This window comes from Bombina bombina, chromosome 3 (genome assembly GCF_027579735.1).
Source record: "Bombina bombina isolate aBomBom1 chromosome 3, aBomBom1.pri, whole genome shotgun sequence".
Taxonomy (NCBI): Eukaryota; Metazoa; Chordata; class Amphibia; order Anura; family Bombinatoridae; genus Bombina; species Bombina bombina.
The window spans coordinates 101,401,456-101,425,662 of record NC_069501.1 but is presented as its reverse complement, the minus strand read 5'-3'; the positions used below and the strand labels follow the sequence as shown (position 1 = coordinate 101,425,662).

Here is a 24,207-nt window from a genome sequence, read left to right as displayed (position 1 = left end):
CTGAATAACCTGTGTGTTCAGGCACGTAAATCCTGGTCTCTTATTGCGCTTCAGAACTGGAAACAGTAAAATGTAATGATGCTAGACCAAGGAAATTAAGGAGGTTTGTCATAGTGAACTATAATGGGTATTAGTGCTATGTACACAGAGATGTCATTATGCTCCACATATTAGACAATTGTGCTAGAAATGCATTGGCTTGCAGGCAGGAGAGTGTTATGAAATACATATTGCTGTGTCAGTAAGAGCATTGCCAGCAATATAGAGACTCCATCCACTTCTATAAAAAAGCAATAGGATTGTAATTTTATACCCAGAACACACAAATCCTGTGCACTACTGGAGCAGACTGGTTGAATCAATTCCTAGAGAATATAGATTACCAAGACCTGGTGTGACATCTAGTTGTTGAGTTGCCAATGCGCCCAGACTGCCTGTACTGCACTGTAGGTGCAATTTCCTTGCGACTATTTTGCATACAAATTTGCTTGTTTGCCCTATTGTATTAAAACTACACTACTGGATCACCATCTTCCTGTTTTCTCTTTCTTTTAGATTATCTCATAACTTTGGATGTCTTTTTAAAATCATTGTGTAGGCCATTTAAAGATTTGTGGCCTCAAATGCAGCCTTTGAAAAGAAACTGATTGTCTTTTAAGAAAATGGAGAATAAAACTACACTGTTACAAGGAAACTTTACTTCATGGACTGATAATAAGAGTCAGAAACACATTGTTTTTATACAGTAGAGTAGTAGGTGCATTCCTAGGACAACCTTTTGAAATCAATCTGACACCCTAGTTTAGCCCAGGTTATTTTTTGTAGGCCAGTGACACATCAAGGGCTACAGTAATGATACATGGAAAAAAATGATTGTGAAGTATATACAGGCTTTGTTTGCCATTGAAACTTTACATATTAAACAAGTTTATTTATAAACTAATTTAATGTAAAAAATTTGTATCACCTGACTCTTAGCACTGATTCTGTGGAACACCCTCGGCTAAGGTAGCTGACAGCTCTTCATGTCCTAACACCTAGCCAAGAATCCCTTCACTAGAGAAATGAGTTAAAAAGATGACCGCTGCTTCTTACATTGCTGAAAGCAGGCTCGCTTGTGCCCCACACGGCCTCAAAAGTAGCATCCACTGCTTTGTACGTTGAGCCCACATAGTATTAATTTGGGGGAAGTGGCAAGCTATATAAAATGCACTGAAGGATCAAATTGGATTAAATAAGAAAGGTTTAGAGATGCAAAGACAAACTGTTTTTTACGTACAAAAGAGTACAGGCCAAAACACGTTTCCATTGAAGTAAATCACAATACATTCAAAAGGCTATAAACATGGTCCATATCAAGACTTAAAACAAACGTCCACTTCCTGCTAGTTTCATAACCAAAATAACTGAAAACATTTTTCATTAAAAAATGTTTTACTGTATTTAAACAGAGCTCTTTCCTACAACAGGAAGTGCATGCTTGTCCACAACTCGTCCTAGGGACATATTGTTTACCGGCTATTATGGACAGCTCCCACAACTGGGTGGACATACTCTAGATACATAAAAAAAAAATATATATATATTTTTTTTTTTCCAACACAGGAACACCTGTTAAAAAAAGACCAAAAAACCCTGCAATACATGTGTAGGAAATATGTTTTCTGGAGTTTAAAATATAATTTATCCAGGCCCTGATGAGATGGGACTACAGGGAAAAGTTCAGATGGTCACCAGTTGCAGCTCACTGGACTAAGTCAGACAAACGGCTTTATAGACCTTCATTGGAAGGAATAGTCAAACACGTTGCCTTAAAGAGAAAGAATCAATCCATGAACATATTGCTTTACAGAATATATAGTCAAGTTAAACAGATACACATAGGTATCAAGTTGTTCAAATTCTAATATATACTGCTACAAATGAAAAGCAATTTGTTTTACCTCCTCAGTAGAACAGGATTTATGACATAACATATGCACTGCCAAAGGAACGAGAGAGAATATCTCGATTGACTTTTCAAGATGAAGTTTAACCATATTTGTAAGTTTCCTGTTACATTATATTGTCTCTTGGGAATTTAATTAGATTGTAGTACTTATGTATACTGACCCTGTCTTCACAATCTGACTTTATGGTTTTTGGCTTTAAGAAGATAGGTTTCTAACCTATGATTGGACATTTATATACAAAACATAAATCCTTTGTGTTCATATACCCTCAAACCACAGCTTATGTAGATATTTAAGGCTAAGTTTCACATATATATATTTCTCCTAATCAAATACAGTACTTATGATATACCCAAGCCTATGTAAATTCTTTGCATTCATAAAAGTCATACATAACATAGCTGATTTATATATTCTCAAATCAGAAACAAATTAACTTTTTTTTTATCTTTCATATACAATGAAATTAGTAAATATCTAAGCAGATTGAAATGTGCATGGTTTACTAAATATCTCCCTAGGGACTTATGAAGTCTGTTGCTATTCATAATGTAATCTAAAGGGGCCTTTTAATAGTAAATGCGGAGCAATAATTTTAAAGGTCGTGCACAATAGGATATTATATGCTTTTCTTATGTTATACTTATACTAAAGTTATTTGTGTTAAATAAATACAACAAACATTACTAATTTGAAGGAAATGTATTCTGACCACAGGGCCAACAAATGCAGCTGCAGAGGACTTGGAAGACTTTATTTAATCTGTGATCTTGGATATATTTTAACATACATGTGTCAAGAAAATAAGTTAACCCCTTTTCTACAGGTAGGAGAAGAATGAATAGTTTTATCAATATGTTCCCAAATTTGAAACCACTATTTAAAGATTTATATTGAGTGTAGGCTTTTAGATTTCTTTGCAAAACAAAACCTCTGGTTACAATTAATAGTTAATACAGCATTCCCACATCTGCTATTGACTTCCTACTAATAGGCAATATTAAAATTTGCGCTAAACTTACTTTACATGTAAACCAAACCAGTACATAACACTTAAGAGCATTGTGAAATTAAAAAAATATTTATACAAACAAAATCTGCGTTTGTATATGCGTTTTACACACACACACAGTTTTAACCTTGATATTCTGGATGTGGTAAGCAATAGTAGTGAATGCTGCTTTTAATGTGAGTCTGTCTTTAGAGATTGTGTGATACATAAACTCAAAAATACACAACACAAATATTCATGTGAATAAGACATTAATTATATGCAATTATATTGTAAAACTACAGGAACAAGTACCATGCATAACTGATTTAAAAAAGGGAAATAGGCATGTATGTCCAGTATACCACATTTTTTTGTAATTTGCAACTAGGGGTTTTTAGACTGATTTAAACCTAAAAGCTATGAAACGTCCAGAATTTCTTCTATAAAGTTCAAAGTTGTTGTTTTTTAACAAAAACTATTATGCAACATAATGAATAAGTAACAGACCCCCCCCCCCAATGTAGAGAGAAAGATTCTTTCTAAATAAAAAAAAATAGATATGAATAACATAAACTATGCTTACCTGATAATTTCATTTCCATCGTGTTGAGGAGAGCCCACTGCTTCATTGATCACTTGTGGGAAATAAGAACCTGGCCACCAGGAGGAGGCAAAGACACCCCAGCCAAAGGCTTAAATAAGCCCCACTTCCCTCATCCCCAAGTCATTCTGCCAAGGGAACAAGGAACAGTAGGAGAAATATCAGGGTATAAGTGGTGTGTGAAGAACAAAAAAAAAAAATTGGGTCCGCCCACTGGAGAACAGGAAGGTGCAGTGGACTCTCCTCCCCACTTTATGTTTTCCATCTAAATGGGGGGAGAGTCCACTGCTTCATTCATCACTTGTGGGAACAAATACCCAAGCTCTAGAGGACACTGAATGAAGAAAAAGGGAGGGTAAAGGAGGCGAACCCTATACTGAGGGCACCACAGCCTGCAGAACCTTTCTCCCAAAAGCTGCTTACGCTGAAGCAAAACATTTTGCAAAAGTATGTAAAGATGACCAGGTAGCCACCTTACAAATTTGCTCCATAGAAGCCTCATTCTTAAAGGCCCAAGAAGAGGCCACAGCTCTAGTCGAGTGAGCCGTAATCCTCTGAGGAGGCTTCTGTCCCGCTGTCTCATAAGCCAGACGGATCATACTCCTCAACCAAAAAGATAGAGAAGTTGCAGAGGCCCTCTGCCCCCTGCGCCTTCCAGAATACACAACGAATAAGGACGACGTCTGTTTGAACTCCTTTGTGGCTTGAAGATAAAACTTCAAGGCCCGAACCACATCCAGATTATGAAGTAACCTCTTCTTTGAAGAAGATGGGTTAGGACACAAGGAAGGAACCACTATTTCCTGGTTAATGTTACGACTCAACACTACCTTGGAAAGAAATCCCATACCGGTTCGCAGAATGGCTTTCAAGTAAGGAGGCTCAAATTGTAAGGCCGCCAACTCAGAGACTCTGCGTGCCAAAGCAATAGCCAATAACAACAGGACCTTCCATGAGAGAATCTTAATGTCCAGTGCATGCATAGGATCAAACGGAGCCCTCTGCAAGACCTTAAGCACCAAGTTTTAGCTCCAGGGAGAAGCCGGAATCCTGAAAACCGGTCGAATCCTAACCAGAGCCTGAACAAAGGACTGAATATCAGGAGGCTCTGCAAGCTTTTTGTGCAACAGTACCGATAAAGCCAAGATCTGTCCCCTTAGGGAACTGGCAGCAAGACCCTTATCCAGACCATCCTGGAGAAAGGCCAAAATTCTGGATACCTTGACCCTGTGCCAAGGGTATCCTTGTTCCTCACACCAGGACAAGTAGGTCCTCCACACCTTGTGGTGGATGCATCTAGTGACCGGCTTCCTGGCCTGGACGAGAGTGTAGATCACTCTCTCCGAAAAACTTCTCTTAGCTAAGACTAGGCGTTCAATCTCCACACAGTCAGCCTCAGAGACTCGAGATTTTGATGTAGAAAAGGACCTTGAACTAAAAGGTCCTTGCGACAAGGTAAGTTCCACGGCGGATAAGACGACATCGCCACTAGATCCGCAAAACACGTCCTCCGCGGCCACGACGGAGCAATCAGAATAGCCGAAGCTTGCTCCTGCTTGATGCGGGCCACTACTCGAGGTAGAAGAGGCAACGGTGGAAATATGTAGATTAGGTTGAAGTCCCAGGGTACCACCAAGGCGTCTATCAGTTCCACTTGGGGATCCCTGGATCGCTACCCATATCTGGGTAGCTTGCAATTGAGTCTGGACACCATGAGATCTATTTACGGCATCCCCAATCTGCTGCAGATATCCGCAAACATCTCGGGTGGAGAGACCATTCTCCTGGATAAAAATTCTGTCTGCTCAGAAAATCTGCTTTCCAGTTGTCCACACGCGGAATGTGGATCGCTGAGAGCGAACAATTGCGAGTCTCTGCCCATTCCAGAATCCAAGCTATTTCCCTCATTGCTAGGGAGCTTCTCATCCCCCCTGGTGGTTTATATAAGCCACCGAGGTGATGTTGTCCGATTGGAATCTGATGAATTGGGATGACCCCAGAGGGGGCCAAGCCTTCAGAGCGTTGAAAATCGCTCAAAGTTCCAGAGGGTTTATAGGTAGGCTCGATTCCTCTGCCTTGATCCTTTCTGGTACCCCGAACGGCTCCCCAACCTAATAGACTCGCATCCGTGATTACAATCTCCCAGGATGATCTCAGGAAAGAAGGCCCCTGGGACAACTGACCCGGTCGGGTCCACCAAGACAGGGACTCCCTCACCGGTCTGTCCAGAGATATCTGTTGGGACAAGTCTGAATGAACCCCGTCAGTTGGAACATCTTCCGCAACAGACTCAATCCTTTTATCCATGGGTTCTTTAAAAGAGAAGCTATCCTCAAGCGGAATGGTCTTTCTCTTAGCGAGCGTGGAGATGGCACCATCCACCTTAAAGACGGTGGTTCCCCACAGTTCAAGCTGCGCATCTGGAAGGGGGAAAAGCTTCTTAAAAGAAGACGAGGGGGAAAAGCTTCTTAAAAGAAGACGAGGGAGAAAAGGGCGAACCTAGTTTCTCCCATTCATTTGTAATAATGTTCGCCATTTTGATAGGAACCGGGAAGGCCTGGGGCACTATCCTGTTCTCGTGAACCCTATCCAATTTAGGGATTGAAGGTTCCTCTGGTAGCTTCGGTTCCAGAACCTCCAGCGTAGCAAGCACTTCCTTCAGCAGGAAACGCAAATGCTCCATCTTAAATTTGAAATCTGATTCCTCCGCAGACGGAGGCCTTGAAGTAGCCGATTCCGACTCAGAAGCGTCATCCTCCGATAAGTCGGAATTGTCCTTCTCCGCAGATAATCTGTCCGAGATATCCCGTGGAGTCGAAGACCCCTGAGATGGATAGCTGTGCCGTACCTTCCGCTTGCGCTTAGTAGGACGAGGCATCGCATTTATGGCCGCAGAGACCGCCGTTTGCAATTGATTGGCAAAATCTGGAGACCAAAGGGCCCCTCCCACGGGAGGGTTAGTAGTGCCCTGGGGAACTGCTTGTGTAGTCGGAGATGTTTGTAGGAAACACACCTCACGGGATGAAGAACCCTCAAAGGTGGAAGGCTCAGTTGTACTAAATACTTTATTCTTTTTAGAAGTAGTAATATTGTCATAACATGTGGAACAGAGATGTAATCGCGGTTCGACCAGAACCTCCTAACAGTATACACAGTTAGTAGATTTAGATAAGAAAGGAGTACCCTCCAACATATCAGAGTCCTCCATAGCTTGCGCCTTTATTACGGACTTGATTATAGATTATATATATCTCAATGGCCGGGGCACTCACCACCTCCTATGACCCGGACTACAAGAAACAGCTTTCATCTCCTCCGAACACAGGTGGAAAAAGAGGAAGTTACGAAGCCACACCCGGTCACATGGAATGCCATGCAGGACCGCCCCTGCACTGAGAGAGAGACATGCCAAAAAGCCCGCCTCAAACTCTCTCTAACTGTTCTACATCGACAGGCCTCATCTCACACAAGTGCAGCAAAGAAAAACACAATAAACATTATTATGTATATTAAAATCCCACCTGTTCCATAACCCCCTTCCGAGGGTTTAACCCTAGATTCTATACAGATAAAAGGAGTTACACTGTGACCCTGTCTTCTTGCGTTATATCACACACACACACACACATATATATATATATATATATATATATATATATATATATATATATATATATATATATATATATAAAAACGATCTTACCAGAATCAACGCCGTGGAACAGGAACACGGCCCCTCAAATGTGACAGGTTAGTAGTGTCGCTCCTGACATGGAGAGAATAAAAGCAGGCAGGGAAACTCGTCAACGCTGATTGCTTATGGAACTGTTAATATGAGTCGGGATGGTTTTGCAGGAGAACTCCCCCTGCATCTCTGGACTCTAACTTTCACCCATGCTCTCCCTGAGAGGCTGACAGGAGTCCAGGACTACTTAAAACTCCAGACCGACCCTCCATAAGAGACGAAAGGCAAAGAATGACTGGTGGATGAGGGAAGTGGGGGAGGTATTTAAGCCTTTGGCTGGGGTGTCTTTGCCTCCTCCTGGTGGCCAGGTTCTTATTTCCCCCAAGTGATAAATAAAGCAGTGGACTCTCCTCCCCTTTAGAAGGAAATATCTGTACATATTTATTAACAGCATAATATGGAGTGTTGCAATATAGCAAGTTTAATATTATTTAACATTAGATTATTTATTGTGAAAAGGAAATACAAAACAAGCTCTATTAGAAGAGTGGCGGAGATTTGGAAACCCATGTACATTTTAAGGGACATTTCATTAGTTTAATTAGGTTTTGATAAGAAGCACTTTGTAATATAATTTATTAAGCAAATGTGATTCTAGTAAAAACTATCACCGTTATAGTTTTTGCTGTGCATGTTTTGTAGAGCATACTTTTGTATGTCTTGTGCACTTGCATTCCCAGGTCAGTATGCAAGCAGAAATGCATATGTTATAAGGGCCAATGTTGTCTGACCCACCAACAACTGTAAATGTGAGTGCATGAGCCATATGTAAGTATGCACAAATCCCATGCACAATATAATCAATCACTTAAAGGGACAGTAAAGTTATAATCAGACAGACATTCATGATTTAGACAGAGCATACAATTGTAAACAAAGTTCCAATTTACTTCTATTATTTAATTTGCTTCATTCTCTTGCTATCCTTTGCTGAAAGGTTTATCTAGGAAAGCTCAGGAGCAGCAAATAACCTAGGTTCTAGCTGCTGATTGGTGGCTGCATATATATATACCGATAGTCATTGGCTCACCCATGTGTTCAATAAGAAACCAGTAGTGCATTGCTGCTCCTTCAACAAAGCATACCAAGAGAATGAAGTAAATTTGGTAATAGAAGTAAACTGGGAAGTTGTTTAAAATTGTATGTTCTACCTAAATCATGAAAGAAAGATTTTGTATGTTCTACCTAAATCATGAAAGAAAGATTTTGGGTTTCATGTCCCTTTAAACAATGATAACATTTACTCTCTTTTTTAAATAAGTGTACAGTAGGCATAACCAACAGATACCATCTAATCTATGGAAAGTGATCATGTTGCTCAATTAATTGGAAAGCACAAATGTCATTGAATTATTTGAATGTTGATCTGAATAGATATTAAACAAATGTTTTAATTTAATGTATTATCTTGATTGTCTAAAAAAAATAACCATCTATTATGTATTATCATAGCTATAACATGGTATTTGTAGGTCAGATCGTTAGAATTGTGTTTTTTTATATAGATTAAATTGTTCCTAATTATTGTAATCATCAGATATATTACTTACAAAACAAGCTAAACTCTATTTAAGGTAATTAAGCTGGAATCTTGCATTAGGAATGTTTATATTCAACAATATATTAAGGGAAAGAACCGTGAAATGATTAATGCTTTGGTATGATCAGGTTCCTAAGCATGTCAAAGGAGTTGCCATCAGGATGAACAGTTATAACATCTTTTCCTTCCTGAAGAACTTGTAGGAACCCAGAATCATCCAAACCAACTATCCAAGCCAATGGTCCATCTTCACTTCCAAGTCGAACCTGCTTCCCGCTGAAAAATTAAACAAAATGTAGCTGTTAAGAAACAAATTTGGATACAGGGAAATGGCATGAAAAAAAGAAGAACTGTAACTGTGAGTTATGAAACAGACTGCATTGAGAACTTGGGGCCTGATACACTAAAGGTCCTGCAATTTGAGATTATATAAGACTATCTTTTTTCTCAAATGTGATGTTAGAATTAACTATAGTGAATAGTCTATACAATCTCCATGTCAACAGGAAAAGCTACTGGTGACTATACGCACTATACATTAGGAATCAGGGTTAGTTTTTTTGGAATTCAGTGTTCATTTGCTAAATGAGTGCCGAATATGGCCACTGGCAGCAGCATTCAGTTGTATTTGGTGCCATATATATCGGTGTGAAAGTTTAAAACACTAAGATCTGGATTTGCACAGATATTTGTGTTGCACTTTTACACTGATATATCCAGTGCCCAAAAAGAACCGAATGCAAACTTGCGCATTGTCACACACATCTGTCCCGTAATGCTTTCTTTTACAGGCATCGAACCGAATGCAAACTTGCGCATTGTCACACACATCTGTCCCGTAATGATTTCATTTACAGGCATCAAATCGAATGCAAACTTGCGCATTGTCACACACATCTGTCTCGTAATGCTTTCATTTACAGGCATTGAACCGAATGCAAACTTGCGCATTGTCACACACATCTGTCCCGTAATGCTTTCATTTACAGGCATCGAACCGAATGCAAACTTGCTCATTGTCACACACATCTGTCCCGTAATGCTTTCATTTACAGGCATCGAACCGAATACAAACTTGCGCATTGTCACACACATCTGTCCCGTAATGCTTTCATTTACAGGCATCGAACCGAATACAAACTTGCGCATTGCCACACACATCTGTCCCGTAATGCTTCCATTTACAGGCATCGAACCGAATGCAAACCTGTGCAATGTCACACACATCTTTCCTGTAATGCTTTAATTTACAGTCATTGAACCGAATGCAAACTTGCGCATTGTCACACACATCTGTCCTGTAATGCTTTCATTTACAGGCATTGAACCGAATGCAAACTTGCGCATTGTCACACACATCTGTCCCGTAATGCTTTCATTTACAGGCATTGAACCAAATGCAAACTTGCGCATTGTCACACACATCTGTCCCGTAATGCTTTCATTTACAGGCATCAAACCGAATGCAAACTTGCGCATTGTCACACACATCTGTCCCGTAATGCTTTCATTTACAGGCATCAAACCGAATACAAACTTGCGCATTGTCACACACATCTGTCCCACAATGCTTTCATTTACAGGCATCGAACCAAATGCAAACTTGCGCATTGTCACACACATCTGTCTCGTAATGCTTTCATTTACAGGCATCGAACCGAATGCAAACTTGCACATTGTCACACACATCTGTCCCATAATGCTTTCATTTACAGGCATTGAACCGAATGCAAACTTGTGCACTTTCACACACATCTGTCCCGTAATGCTTTCATTTACAGGCATTGAACCGAATGCAAACTTGCGCATTGTCACACACATCTGTCCCGTAATGCTTTCATTTACAGGCATCGAACCGAATGCAAACTTGCGCATTGACACACATCTGTCCCGTAATGCTTTCATTTACAGGCATCAAACTGAATGCAAACTTGCGCACTGTCACACACATCTGTCCCGTAATGCTTTCATTTACAGGCCTTGAACCGAATGCAAACTTGCGCATTGTCACACACATCTGTCCCGTAATGCTTTCATTTACAGGCATCGAACCGAATACAAACTTGTGCATTGCCACACAGATCTGTCCCGTAATGCTTCCATTTACAGGCATCGAACCGAATGCAAACCTGCGCATTGTCACACACATCTTTCCAGTAATGCTTTAATTTACAGACATTGAACCGAATGCAAACTTGCGCATTGTCACACACATCTGTCCTGTAATGCTTTCATTTACAGGCATTGAACCGAATGCAAACTTGCGCATTGTCACACACATCTGTCCCGTAATGCTTTCATTTACAGGCATTGAACCAAATGCAAACTTGCGCATTGTCACACACATCTGTCCCGTAATGCTTTCATTTACAGGCATCGAACCGAATGCAAACTTGCGCATTGTCACACACATCTGTCCCGTAATGCTTTCATTTACAGGCATCAAACCGAATACAAACTTGCGCATTGTCACACACATCTGTCCCACAATGCTTTCATTTACAGGCATCGAACCAAATGCAAACTTGCGCATTGTCACACACATCTGTCTCGTAATGCTTTCATTTACAGGCATCGAACCGAATGCAAACTTGCACATTGTCACACACATCTGTCCCATAATGCTTTCATTTACAAGCATCGAACCGAATGCAAACTTGTGCACTCTCACACACATCTGTCCCGTAATGCTTTCATTTACAGGCATCGAACCGAATGCAAACTTGCGCATTGTCACACACATCTGTCCCGTAATGCTTTCATTTACAGGCATCGAACCGAATGCAAACTTGTGCATTGTCACACATCTGTCCCGTAATGCTTTCATTTACAGGCATCAAACTGAATGCAAACTTGCGCATTGTCACACACATCTGTCCCGTAATGCTTTCATTTACAGGCATTGAACCGAATGCAAACTTGCGCATTGTCACACACATCTGTCCCGTAATGCTTTCATTTACAGGCATCGAACCGAATGCAAACTTGCGCAATGTCACACACATCTGTCCCGTAATGCTTTCATTTACAGGCATTAAACCGAATGCAAACTTGCGCATTGTCACACACATCAGTCCCGTAATGCTTTCATTTACAGGCATCGAACCGAATGCAAACCTGCGCATTGTCACACACATCTTTCCTGTAATGCTTTAATTTACAGGCATTGAACCGAATGCAAACTTGCGCATTGTCACACACATCTGTCCTGTAATGCTTTCATTTACAGGCATTGAACCGAATGCAAACATGCGCATTGTCACACACATCTGTCCCGTAATGCTTTCATTTACAGGCATTGAACCAAATGCAAACTTGCGCATTGTCACACACATCTGTCCCGTAATGCTTTCATTTACAGGCATCGAACCGAATGCAAACTTGCGCATTGTCACACACATCTGTCCCGTAATGCTTTCATTTACAGGCATCGAACCGAATACAAACTTGCGCATTGTCACACACATCTGTCCCGCAATGCTTTCATTTACAGGCATCGAACCAAATGCAAACTTGCGCATTGTGACACACATCTGTCTCGTAATGCTTTCATTTACAGGCATCGAACCGAATGCAAACTTGCACATTGTCACACACATCTGTCCCATAATGCTTTCATTTACAGGCATCGAACCGAATGCAAACTTGTGCACGCTCACACACATCTGTCCCGTAATGCTTTCATTTACAGGCATCGAACCGAATGCAAACTTGCGCATTGTCACACACATCTGTCCCGTAATGCTTTCATTTACAGGCATCGAACCGAATGCAAACTTGCGCATTGTCACACATCTGTCCCGTAATGCTTTCATTTACAGGCATCAAACTGAATGCAAACTTGCGCATTGTCACACACATCTGTCCCGTAATGCTTTCATTTACAGGCATTGAACCGAATGCAAACTTGCGCATTGTCACACACATCTGTCCCGTAATGCTTTCATTTACAGGCATCGAACCGAATGCAAACTTGCGCAATGTCACACACATCTGTCCCATAATGCTTTCATTTACAGGCATTAAACCGAATGCAAACTTGCGCATTGTCCCACACATCTGTCCCGTAATGCTTTCATTTACAGGCATCGAACCAAAGGCAAACTTGCACATTGTCACACACATCTGTCCCGTAATGCTTTCATTTACAGGCATCGAACCGAATGCAAACTTGTGCATTGTCACACACATCTGTCCCGTAATGCTTTCATTTACAGGCATCGAACCGAATGCAAACTTGCGCATTGTCACACACATCTGTCCTGTAATGCTTTCATTTACAGGCATCGAACCGAATGCAAACTTGCGCATTGTCACACACATCTGTCCCGTAATGCTTTCATTTACAGGCATCGAACCGAATGCAAACTTGCGCATTGTCACACACATCTGTCCCGTAATGCTTTCATTTACAGGCATTAAACCGAATGCAAACTTGCGCATTGTCACACACATCTGTCCCGTAATGCTTTCATTTACAGGCATCGAACCAAAGGCAAACTTGCGCATTGTCACACACATCTGTCCCGTAATGCTTTCATTTACAGGCATCGAACCGAATGCAAACTTGCGCATTGTCACACACATCTGTCCCGTAATGCTTTCATTTACAGGCATCGAACCAAAGGCAAACTTGCGCATTGTCACACACATCTGTCCCGTAATGCTTTCATTTACAGGCATCGAACCGAATGCAAACTTGCGCATTGTCACACACATCTGTCCCGTAATGCTTTCATTTACAGGCATCGAACCAAAGGCAAACTTGCGCATTGTCACACACATCTGTCCCGTAATGCTTTCATTTACAGGCATCGAACCGAATGCAAACTTGTGCATTGTCACACACATCTGTCCCGTAATGCTTTCATTTACAGGCATCGAACCAAATGCAAACTTGCGCATTGTCACACACATCTGTCCCGTAATGCTTTCATTTACAGGCATCGAACCGAATGCAAACTTGCGCATTGTCACACCGAATGCAAACTTGCGCATTGTCACACACATCTGTCCTGTAATGCTTTCATTTACAGGCATTGAACCGAATGCAAACTTGCGCATTGTCACACACATCTGTCCCGTAATGCTTTCATTTACAGGCATTGAACCAAATGCAAACTTGCGCATTGTCACACACATCTGTCCCGTAATGCTTTCATTTACAGGCATCAAACCGAATGCAAACTTGCGCATTGTCACACACATCTGTCCCGTAATGCTTTCATTTACAGGCATCAAACCGAATACAAACTTGCGCATTGTCACACACATCTGTCCCACAATGCTTTCATTTACAGGCATCGAACCAAATGCAAACTTGCGCATTGTCACACACATCTGTCTCGTAATGCTTTCATTTACAGGCATCGAACCGAATGCAAACTTGCACATTGTCACACACATCTGTCCCATAATGCTTTCATTTACAGACATCGAACCGAATGCAAACTTGTGCACTCTCACACACATCTGTCCCGTAATGCTTTCATTTACAGGCATTGAACCGAATGCAAACTTGCGCATTGTCACACACATCTGTCCCGTAATGCTTTCATTTACAGGCATCGAACCGAATGCAAACTTGCGCATTGACACACATCTGTCCCGTAATGCTTTCATTTACAGGCATCAAACTGAATGCAAACTTGCGCACTGTCACACACATCTGTCCCGTAATGCTTTCATTTACAGGCCTTGAACCGAATGCAAACTTGCGCATTGTCACACACATCTGTCCCGTAATGCTTTCATTTACAGGCATCGAACCGAATACAAACTTGTGCATTGCCACACACATCTGTCCCGTAATGCTTCCATTTACAGGCATCGAACCGAATGCAAACCTGCGCATTGTCACACACATCTTTCCAGTAATGCTTTAATTTACAGGCATTGAACCGAATGCAAACTTGCGCATTGTCACACACATCTGTCCCGTAATGCTTTCATTTACAGGCATTGAACCAAATGCAAACTTGCGCATTGTCACACACATCTGTCCCGTAATGCTTTCATTTACAGGCATCGAACCGAATGCAAACTTGCGCATTGTCACACACATCTGTCCCGTAATGCTTTCATTTACAGGCATCAAACCGAATACAAACTTGCGCATTGTCACACACATCTGTCCCACAATGCTTTCATTTACAGGCATCGAACCAAATGCAAACTTGCGCATTGTCACACACATCTGTCTCGTAATGCTTTCATTTACAGGCATCGAACCGAATGCAAACTTGCACATTGTCACACACATCTGTCCCATAATGCTTTCATTTACAGGCATCGAACCGAATGCAAACTTGTGCACTCTCACACACATCTGTCCCGTAATGCTTTCATTTACAGGCATCGAACCGAATGCAAACTTGCGCATTGTCACACACATCTGTCCCGTAATGCTTTCATTTACAGGCATCGAACCGAATGCAAACTTGCGCATTGTCACACATCTGTCCCGTAATGCTTTCATTTACAGGCATCAAACTGAATGCAAACTTGCGCATTGTCACACACATCTGTCCCGTAATGCTTTCATTTACAGGCATTGAACCGAATGCAAACTTGCGCATTGTCACACACATCTGTCCCGTAATGCTTTCATTTACAGGCATCGAACCGAATGCAAACTTGCGCAATGTCACACACATCTGTCCCGTAATGCTTTCATTTACAGGCATTAAACCGAATGCAAACTTGCGCATTGTCACACACATCAGTCCCGTAATGCTTTCATTTACAGGCATCGAACCGAATGCAAACCTGCGCATTGTCACACACATCTTTCCTGTAATGCTTTAATTTACAGGCATTGAACCGAATGCAAACTTGCGCATTGTCACACACATCTGTCCTGTAATGCTTTCATTTACAGGCATTGAACCGAATGCAAACTTGCGCATTGTCACACACATCTGTCCCGTAATGCTTTCATTTACAGGCATTGAACCAAATGCAAACTTGCGCATTGTCACACACATCTGTCCCGTAATGCTTTCATTTACAGGCATCGAACCGAATGCAAACTTGCGCATTGTCACACACATCTGTCCCGTAATGCTTTCATTTACAGGCATCAAACCGAATACAAACTTGCGCATTGTCACACACATCTGTCCCGCAATGCTTTCATTTACAGGCATCGAACCAAATGCAAACTTGCGCATTGTGACACACATCTGTCTCGTAATGCTTTCATTTACAGGCATCGAACCGAATGCAAACTTGCACATTGTCACACACATCTGTCCCATAATGCTTTCATTTACAGGCATCGAACCAAATGCAAACTTGTGCACTCTCACACACATCTGTCCCGTAATGCTTTCATTTACAGGCATCGAACCGAATGCAAACTTGCGCATTGTCACACACATCTGTCCCGTAATGCTTTCATTTACAGGCATCAAACCGAATGCAAACTTGCGCATTGTCACACATCTGTCCCGTAATGCTTTCATTTACAGGCATCAAACTGAATGCAAACTTGCGCATTGTCACACACATCTGTCCCGTAATGCTTTCATTTACAGGCATTGAACCGAATGCAAACTTGCGCGTTGTCACACACATCTGTCCCGTAATGCTTTCATTTACAGGCATTGAACCGAATGCAAACTTGCGCAATGTCACACACATCTGTCCCATAATGCTTTCATTTACAGGCATTAAACCGAATGCAAACTTGCGCATTGTCCCACACATCTGTCCCGTAATGCTTTCATTTACAGGCATCGAACCAAAGGCAAACTTGCACATTGTCACACACATCTGTCCTGTAATGCTTTCATTTACAGGCATCGAACCTAATGCAAACTTGCGCATTGTCACACACATCTGTCCCATAATGCTTTCATTTACAGGCATTAAACCGAATGCAAACTTGCGCATTGTCCCACACATCTGTCCCGTAATGCTTTCATTTACAGGCATCAAACCGAATGCAAACTTGCGCATTGTCACACACATCTGTCCTGTAATGCTTTCATTTACAGGCATCGAACCTAATGCAAACTTGCGCATTGTCACACACATCTGTCCCGTAATGCTTTCATTTACAGGCATCGAACCGAATGCAAACTTGCGCATTGTCACACACATCTGTCCCGTAATGCTTTCATTTACAGGCATTAAACCGAATGCAAACTTTCGCATTGTCACACACATCTGTCCCGTAATGCTTTCATTTACAGGCATCGAACCAAAGGCAAACTTGCGCATTGTCACACACATCTGTCCCGTAATGCTTTCATTTACAGGCATTAAACCGAATGCAAACTTGCGCATTGTCACACACATCTGTCCTGTAATGCTTTCATTTACAGGCATCGAACCGAATGCAAACTTGCGCATTGTCACACACATCTGTCCCGTAATGCTTTCATTTACAGGCATCGAACCAAAGGCAAACTTGCGCATTGTCACACACATCTGTCCCGTAATGCTTTCATTTACAGGCATCGAACCGAATGCAAACTTGCGCATTGTCACACACATCTGTCCCGTAATGCTTTCATTTACAGGCATCGAACCAAATGCAAACTTGCGCATTGTCACACACATCTGTCCCGTAATGCTTTCATTTACAGGCATCGAACCGAATGCAAACTTGCGCATTGTCACACACATCTGTCCTGTAATGCTTTCATTTACAGGCATCGAACCGAATGCAAACTTGCGCATTGTCACACACATCTGTCCCGTAATGCTTTCATTTACAGGCATCGAACCGAATGCAAACTTGCGCATTGTCACACACATCTGTCCCGTAATGCTTTCATTTACAGGCATCGAACCAAAGGCAAACTTGCGCATTGTCACACACATCTGTCCCGTAATGCTTTCATTTACAGGCATCGAACCGAATGCAAACTTGTGCATTGTCACACACATCTGTCCCGTAATGCTTTCATTTACAGGCATCGAACCAAATGCAAACTTGCGCATTGTCACACACATCTGTCCCGTAATGCTTTCATTTACAGGCATCGAACCGAATGCAAACTTGCGCATTGTCACACCGAATGCAAACTTGCGCATTGTCACACACATCTGTCCTGTAATGCTTTCATTTACAGGCATTGAACCGAATGCAAACTTGCGCATTGTCACACACATCTGTCCCGTAATGCTTTCATTTACAGGCATTGAACCAAATGCAAACTTGCGCATTGTCACACACATCTGTCCCGTAATGCTTTCATTTACAGGCATCAAACCGAATGCAAACTTGCGCATTGTCACACACATCTGTCCCGTAATGCTTTCATTTACAGGCATCAAACCGAATACAAACTTGCGCATTGTCACACACATCTGTCCCACAATGCTTTCATTTACAGGCATCGAACCAAATGCAAACTTGCGCATTGTCACACACATCTGTCTCGTAATGCTTTCATTTACAGGCATCGAACCGAATGCAAACTTGCACATTGTCACACACATCTGTCCCATAATGCTTTCATTTACAGACATCGAACCGAATGCAAACTTGTGCACTCTCACACACATCTGTCCCGTAATGCTTTCATTTACAGGCATTGAACCGAATGCAAACTTGCGCATTGTCACACACATCTGTCCCGTAATGCTTTCATTTACAGGCATCGAACCGAATGCAAACTTGCGCATTGACACACATCTGTCCCGTAATGCTTTCATTTACAGGCATCAAACTGAATGCAAACTTGCGCACTGTCACACACATCTGTCCCGTAATGCTTTCATTTACAGGCCTTGAACCGAATGCAAACTTGCGCATTGTCACACACATCTGTCCCGTAATGCTTTCATTTACAGGCATCGAACCGAATACAAACTTGTGCATTGCCACACACATCTGTCCCGTAATGCTTCCATTTACAGGCATCGAACCGAATGCAAACCTGCGCATTGTCACACACATCTTTCCAGTAATGCTTTAATTTACAGGCATTGAACCGAATGCAAACTTGCGCATTGTCACACACATCTGTCCCGTAATGCTTTCATTTACAGGCATTGAACCAAATGCAAACTTGCGCATTGTCACACACATCTGTCCCGTAATGCTTTCATTTACAGGCATCGAACCGAATGCAAACTTGCGCATTGTCACACACATCTGTCCCGTAATGCTTTCATTTACAGGCATCAAACCGAATACAAACTTGCGCATTGTCACACACATCTGTCCCACAATGCTTTCATTTACAGGCATCGAACCAAATGCAAACTTGCGCATTGTCACACACATCTGTCTCGTAATGCTTTCATTTACAGGCATCGAACCGAATGCAAACTTGCACATTGTCACACACATCTGTCCCATAATGCTTTCATTTACAGGCATCGAACCGAATGCAAACTTGTGCACTCTCACACACATCTGTCCCGTAATGCTTTCATTTACAGGCATCGAACCGAATGCAAACTTGCGCATTGTCACACACATCTGTCCCGTAATGCTTTCATTTACAGGCATCGAACCGAATGCAAACTTGCGCATTGTCACACATCTGTCCCGTAATGCTTTCATTTACAGGCATCAAACTGAATGCAAACTTGCGCATTGTCACACACATCTGTCCCGTAATGCTTTCATTTACAGGCATTGAACCGAATGCAAACTTGCGCATTGTCACACACATCTGTCCCGTAATGCTTTCATTTACAGGCATCGAACCGAATGCAAACTTGCGCAATGTCACACACATCTGTCCCGTAATGCTTTCATTTACAGGCATTAAACCGAATGCAAACTTGCGCATTGTCACACACATCAGTCCCGTAATGCTTTCATTTACAGGCATCGAACCGAATGCAAACCTGCGCATTGTCACACACATCTTTCCTGTAATGCTTTAATTTACAGGCATTGAACCGAATGCAAACTTGCGCATTGTCACACACATCTGTCCTGTAATGCTTTCATTTACAGGCATTGAACCGAATGCAAACTTGCGCATTGTCACACACATCTGTCCCGTAATGCTTTCATTTACAGGCATTGAACCGAATGCAAACTTGCGCATTGTCACACACATCTGTCCCGTAATGCTTTCATTTACAGGCATCGAACCGAATGCAAACTTGCGCATTGTCACACACATCTGTCCCGTAATGCTTTCATTTACAGGCATCAAACCGAATACAAACTTGCGCATTGTCACACACATCTGTCCCGCAATGCTTTCATTTACAGGCATCGAACCAAATGCAAACTTGCGCATTGTCACACACATCTGTCTCGTAATGCTTTCATTTACAGGCATCGAACCGAATGCAAACTTGCACATTGTCACACACATCTGTCCCATAATGCTTTCATTTACAGGCATCGAACCAAATGCAAACTTGTGCACTCTCACACACATCTGTCCCGTAATGCTTTCATTTACAGGCATCGAACCGAATGCAAACTTGCGCATTGTCACACACATCTGTCCCGTAATGCTTTCATTTACAGGCATCAAACCGAATGCAAACTTGCGCATTGTCACACATCTGTCCCGTAATGCTTTCATTTACAGGCATCAAACTGAATGCAAACTTGCGCATTGTCACACACATCTGTCCCGTAATGCTTTCATTTACAGGCATTGAACCGAATGCAAACTTGCGCATTGTCACACACATCTGTCCCGTAATGCTTTCATTTACAGGCATTGAACCGAATGCAAACTTGCGCAATGTCACACACATCTGTCCCATAATGCTTTCATTTACAGGCATTAAACCGAATGCAAACTTGCGCATTGTCCCACACATCTGTCCCGTAATGCTTTCATTTACAGGCATCGAACCAAAGGCAAACTTGCACATTGTCACACACATCTGTCCCGTAATGCTTTCATTTACAGGCATCGAACCGAATGCAAACTTGCGCATTGTCACACACATCTGTCCTGTAATGCTTTCATTTACAGGCATCGAACCGAATGCAAACTTGCGCATTGTCACACACATCTGTCCCGTAATGCTTTCATTTACAGGCATCGAACCGAATGCAAACTTGCGCATTGTCACACACATCTGTCCCGTAATGCTTTCATTTACAGGCATTAAACCGAATGCAAACTTTCGCATTGTCACACACATCTGTCCCGTAATGCTTTCATTTACAGGCATCGAACCAAAGGCAAACTTGCGCATTGTCACACACATCTGTCCCGTAATGCTTTCATTTACAGGCATTAAACCGAATGCAAACTTGCGCATTGTCACACACATCTGTCCTGTAATGCTTTCATTTACAGGCATCGAACCGAATGCAAACTTGCGCATTGTCACACACATCTGTCCCGTAATGCTTTCATTTACAGGCATCGAACCAAAGGCAAACTTGCGCATTGTCACACACATCTGTCCCGTAATGCTTTCATTTACAGGCATCGAACCGAATGCAAACTTGCGCATTGTCACACACATCTGTCCCGTAATGCTTTCATTTACAGGCATCGAACCAAATGCAAACTTGCGCATTGTCACACACATCTGTCCCGTAATGCTTTCATTTACAGGCATCGAACCGAATGCAAACTTGCGCATTGTCACACACATCTGTCCTGTAATGCTTTCATTTACAGGCATCGAACCGAATGCAAACTTGCGCATTGTCACACACATCTGTCCCGTAATGCTTTCATTTACAGGCATCGAACCGAATGCAAACTTGCGCATTGTCACACACATCTGTCCCATAATGCTTTCATTTACAGGCATTAAACCGAATGCAAACTTGCGCATTCTCACACACATTTGTCCCGTAATGCTTTCATTTACAGGCATCGAACCAAAGGCAAACTTGCGCATTGTCCCACACATCTGTCCCGTAATGCTTTCATTTACAGGCATCGAACCGAATGCAAACTTGTGCATTGTCACACACATCTGTCCTGTAATGCTTTCATTTACAGGCATCGAACCAAATGCAAACTTGCGCATTGTCACACACATCTGTCCTGTAATGCTTTCATTTACAGGCATTAAACCGAATGCAAACTTGCGCATTGTCACACATCTGTCCCGTAATGCTTTCATTTACAGGCATCAAACTGAATGCAAACTTGCGCATTGTCACACACATCTGTCCTGTAATGCTTTCATTTACAGGCATTAAACCGAATGCAAACTTGCGCATTGTCACACACATCTGTCTCGTAATGCTTTCATTTACAGGCATTAAACCGAATGCAAACTTGCGCATTGTCACACATCTGTCCCGTAATGCTTTCATTTACAGGCATCAAACTGAATGCAAACTTGCGCATTGTCACACACATCTGTCCCGTAATGCTTTCATTTACAGGCATCTAACCAAAGGCAAGTTTGCGCATTGTCACACACATCTGTCCCGTAATGCTTTCATTTACATGGATCACCTTTACAGTCCACTTTCTTTAAACATTATGCCAGATATTAACCTTGTGGCACTGGCAGGACTAATTTGATTAAAACCAAGAGTTCAAAGTTTTAAAATGTATCAATTCAATTAATTTATTTCCTAATTATGATCTTTTATTTAAAGCTTTAAAAGTTATAATTTTCAATTAACATTTGTTACTGATGTGAATATTTTAAGTTTGCATATTTTTATGTTTAAAAAAAAAAGTATCTTAACATGACTGAGACTCAAATGTCTTTGTTTCTGTCTCCTAGTTGTATTACTGAAGTAAAATTATATATACAGTGTTTTTGTTTTTTTTCTTTGTAATAAAGAATGCTTGTGGTCAACACCCAGGGTACCCATTCAAAATAATCCAAATAGTTGCAGCAAAGACTGCACTCACTGTATAGTAAAAACTTAATTTTTAATTTAATATAACATGGTGACATTTCAGGGTCCGCAAACCCCTCAGCATTGTATTAAACACAAGACTTTAAATACCCTTAAAGGGACATTAAACCCAAAAAATGTCTTTCATGATTCAGATAGAGAATACAATTTTTAAAAAGTTTCCAATTTACTTCTATTATGATTTTCATTCTCGTGTTATTCTTTGTTGAAGAGATACCTAGATAGGTAGCGTGCACATGCCTGAAGCACTACACAACAGGAAATAGTGCTGCCATCTAGTGCTCTTGCTAATGTATAACATTGTTACAAAACTGCTGCTATATAGTGCTGCAGACACGTGCACACTCGTGCTTACATTTCTGCTTTTCCACAAAGGATAACAAGAAAACTAAGAAAATGTGATAATCAAAGTAAATTATAAAGTTTTTTAAAATGTTATGTTTTATCTAAATCATGAGAGAGAAAAAAATGGGTTTTATGTCCCTTTAAGTCCCACCCCCTGTGAGTGAAAACTGAGCCAAAAATCAGTTGCCATAGTGATTACAAACAAAGCTGTAAGCAAAATATATGTAAGCAACCCCATATGCCTTATCAAACAAGTGAAATATACATTGTGTGACAAATATCCATATTGATTATCACTGCTATTTTCAGTGCAATGTGACAGATGTGAAACATATATTATACATACACAATACCTGTTACCCTACTTTTACATAATAACCGGATTGCACAAACAAAAACAATGGGTTTCATGTCCCTTTATGTTTGTAAAAGCAGGAAAAAGGATTTTATTATGGCGGAAATGTCAAATTAATATATCATTTTTAAAACTGCACCTAAAGACATAGGGGCTCATTTATAAAGCTTCTTGCGGTTGATTCTTTCCACCACCTCAGAGACGGTAGATTAAAATCAGCTCTGACTGATCATACATGCAGGACTGCAGGAGAGATTTCTTAATGTTACATGAAACCCAAAATGAGAGAGCATACAATTGTAAACAACTATCCAAATATTATCACATTTGCTTCATTCTCTTTGTATCTTTTGGTGGAGGAGCAGCGATGCACTACTGGGAGCTAGCTGAACACATCTGGTGAGCCAATGACAAGAGGTATTTATATGCAGCCGCCAATCAGCAGATCCCAGTAGTGCACTGCTGTTCCTAAGCCTACCTAGGTATGATTTTCAACAAAGGAAATCTGTTTGCGCTTTATAAATAAAGAACAATAATAATAATTTAAGAACAGTTTTACTGTCCCTTTAAATTTCATCAGGCGATGCTGCATCGCCAGTAACTATTGCGGGAGGACAGATTCACCATTTCATCATAAATATAGCAGATAGAGTAGTTGTGTAAGGATAATTCTCTGTCTTTCTCCCAGTAAGTATAAACACATGGTAAAGCAATGCTGAAAGAAAACATAAAAGGGACATGAAATCCAAAAAAATTATTTTGTGATTCAGATGATAGAGAATACAATTTTAAACAACTTTCTAATTTACTTCTATTATCTAATGTGCTTCATTTACTTGGTATCTATTGCTAAAGTGGCGGCAATGTACTACTGGGAGCTAGCTAACGT

The 24,207-nt window shown here is 41.3% G+C and overlaps 1 protein-coding gene across 1 annotated transcript in view; it reads right to left on the bottom strand.

Annotated features, from left to right (window-relative positions):
- Positions 1 to 2,691: 2,691 nt before the first annotated feature.
- HLCS (holocarboxylase synthetase) overlaps positions 2,692 to 24,207 on the bottom strand; it is a 507,705-nt gene continuing 486,189 nt past the window's right edge. The window contains exon 12 of the mRNA XM_053705942.1: positions 2,692 to 9,108. Within this exon, the coding sequence (XP_053561917.1) occupies positions 8,940 to 9,108 (169 nt within the window). The 3' untranslated portion in view covers positions 2,692 to 8,939. The remainder of the gene's footprint in view (positions 9,109 to 24,207) is intronic.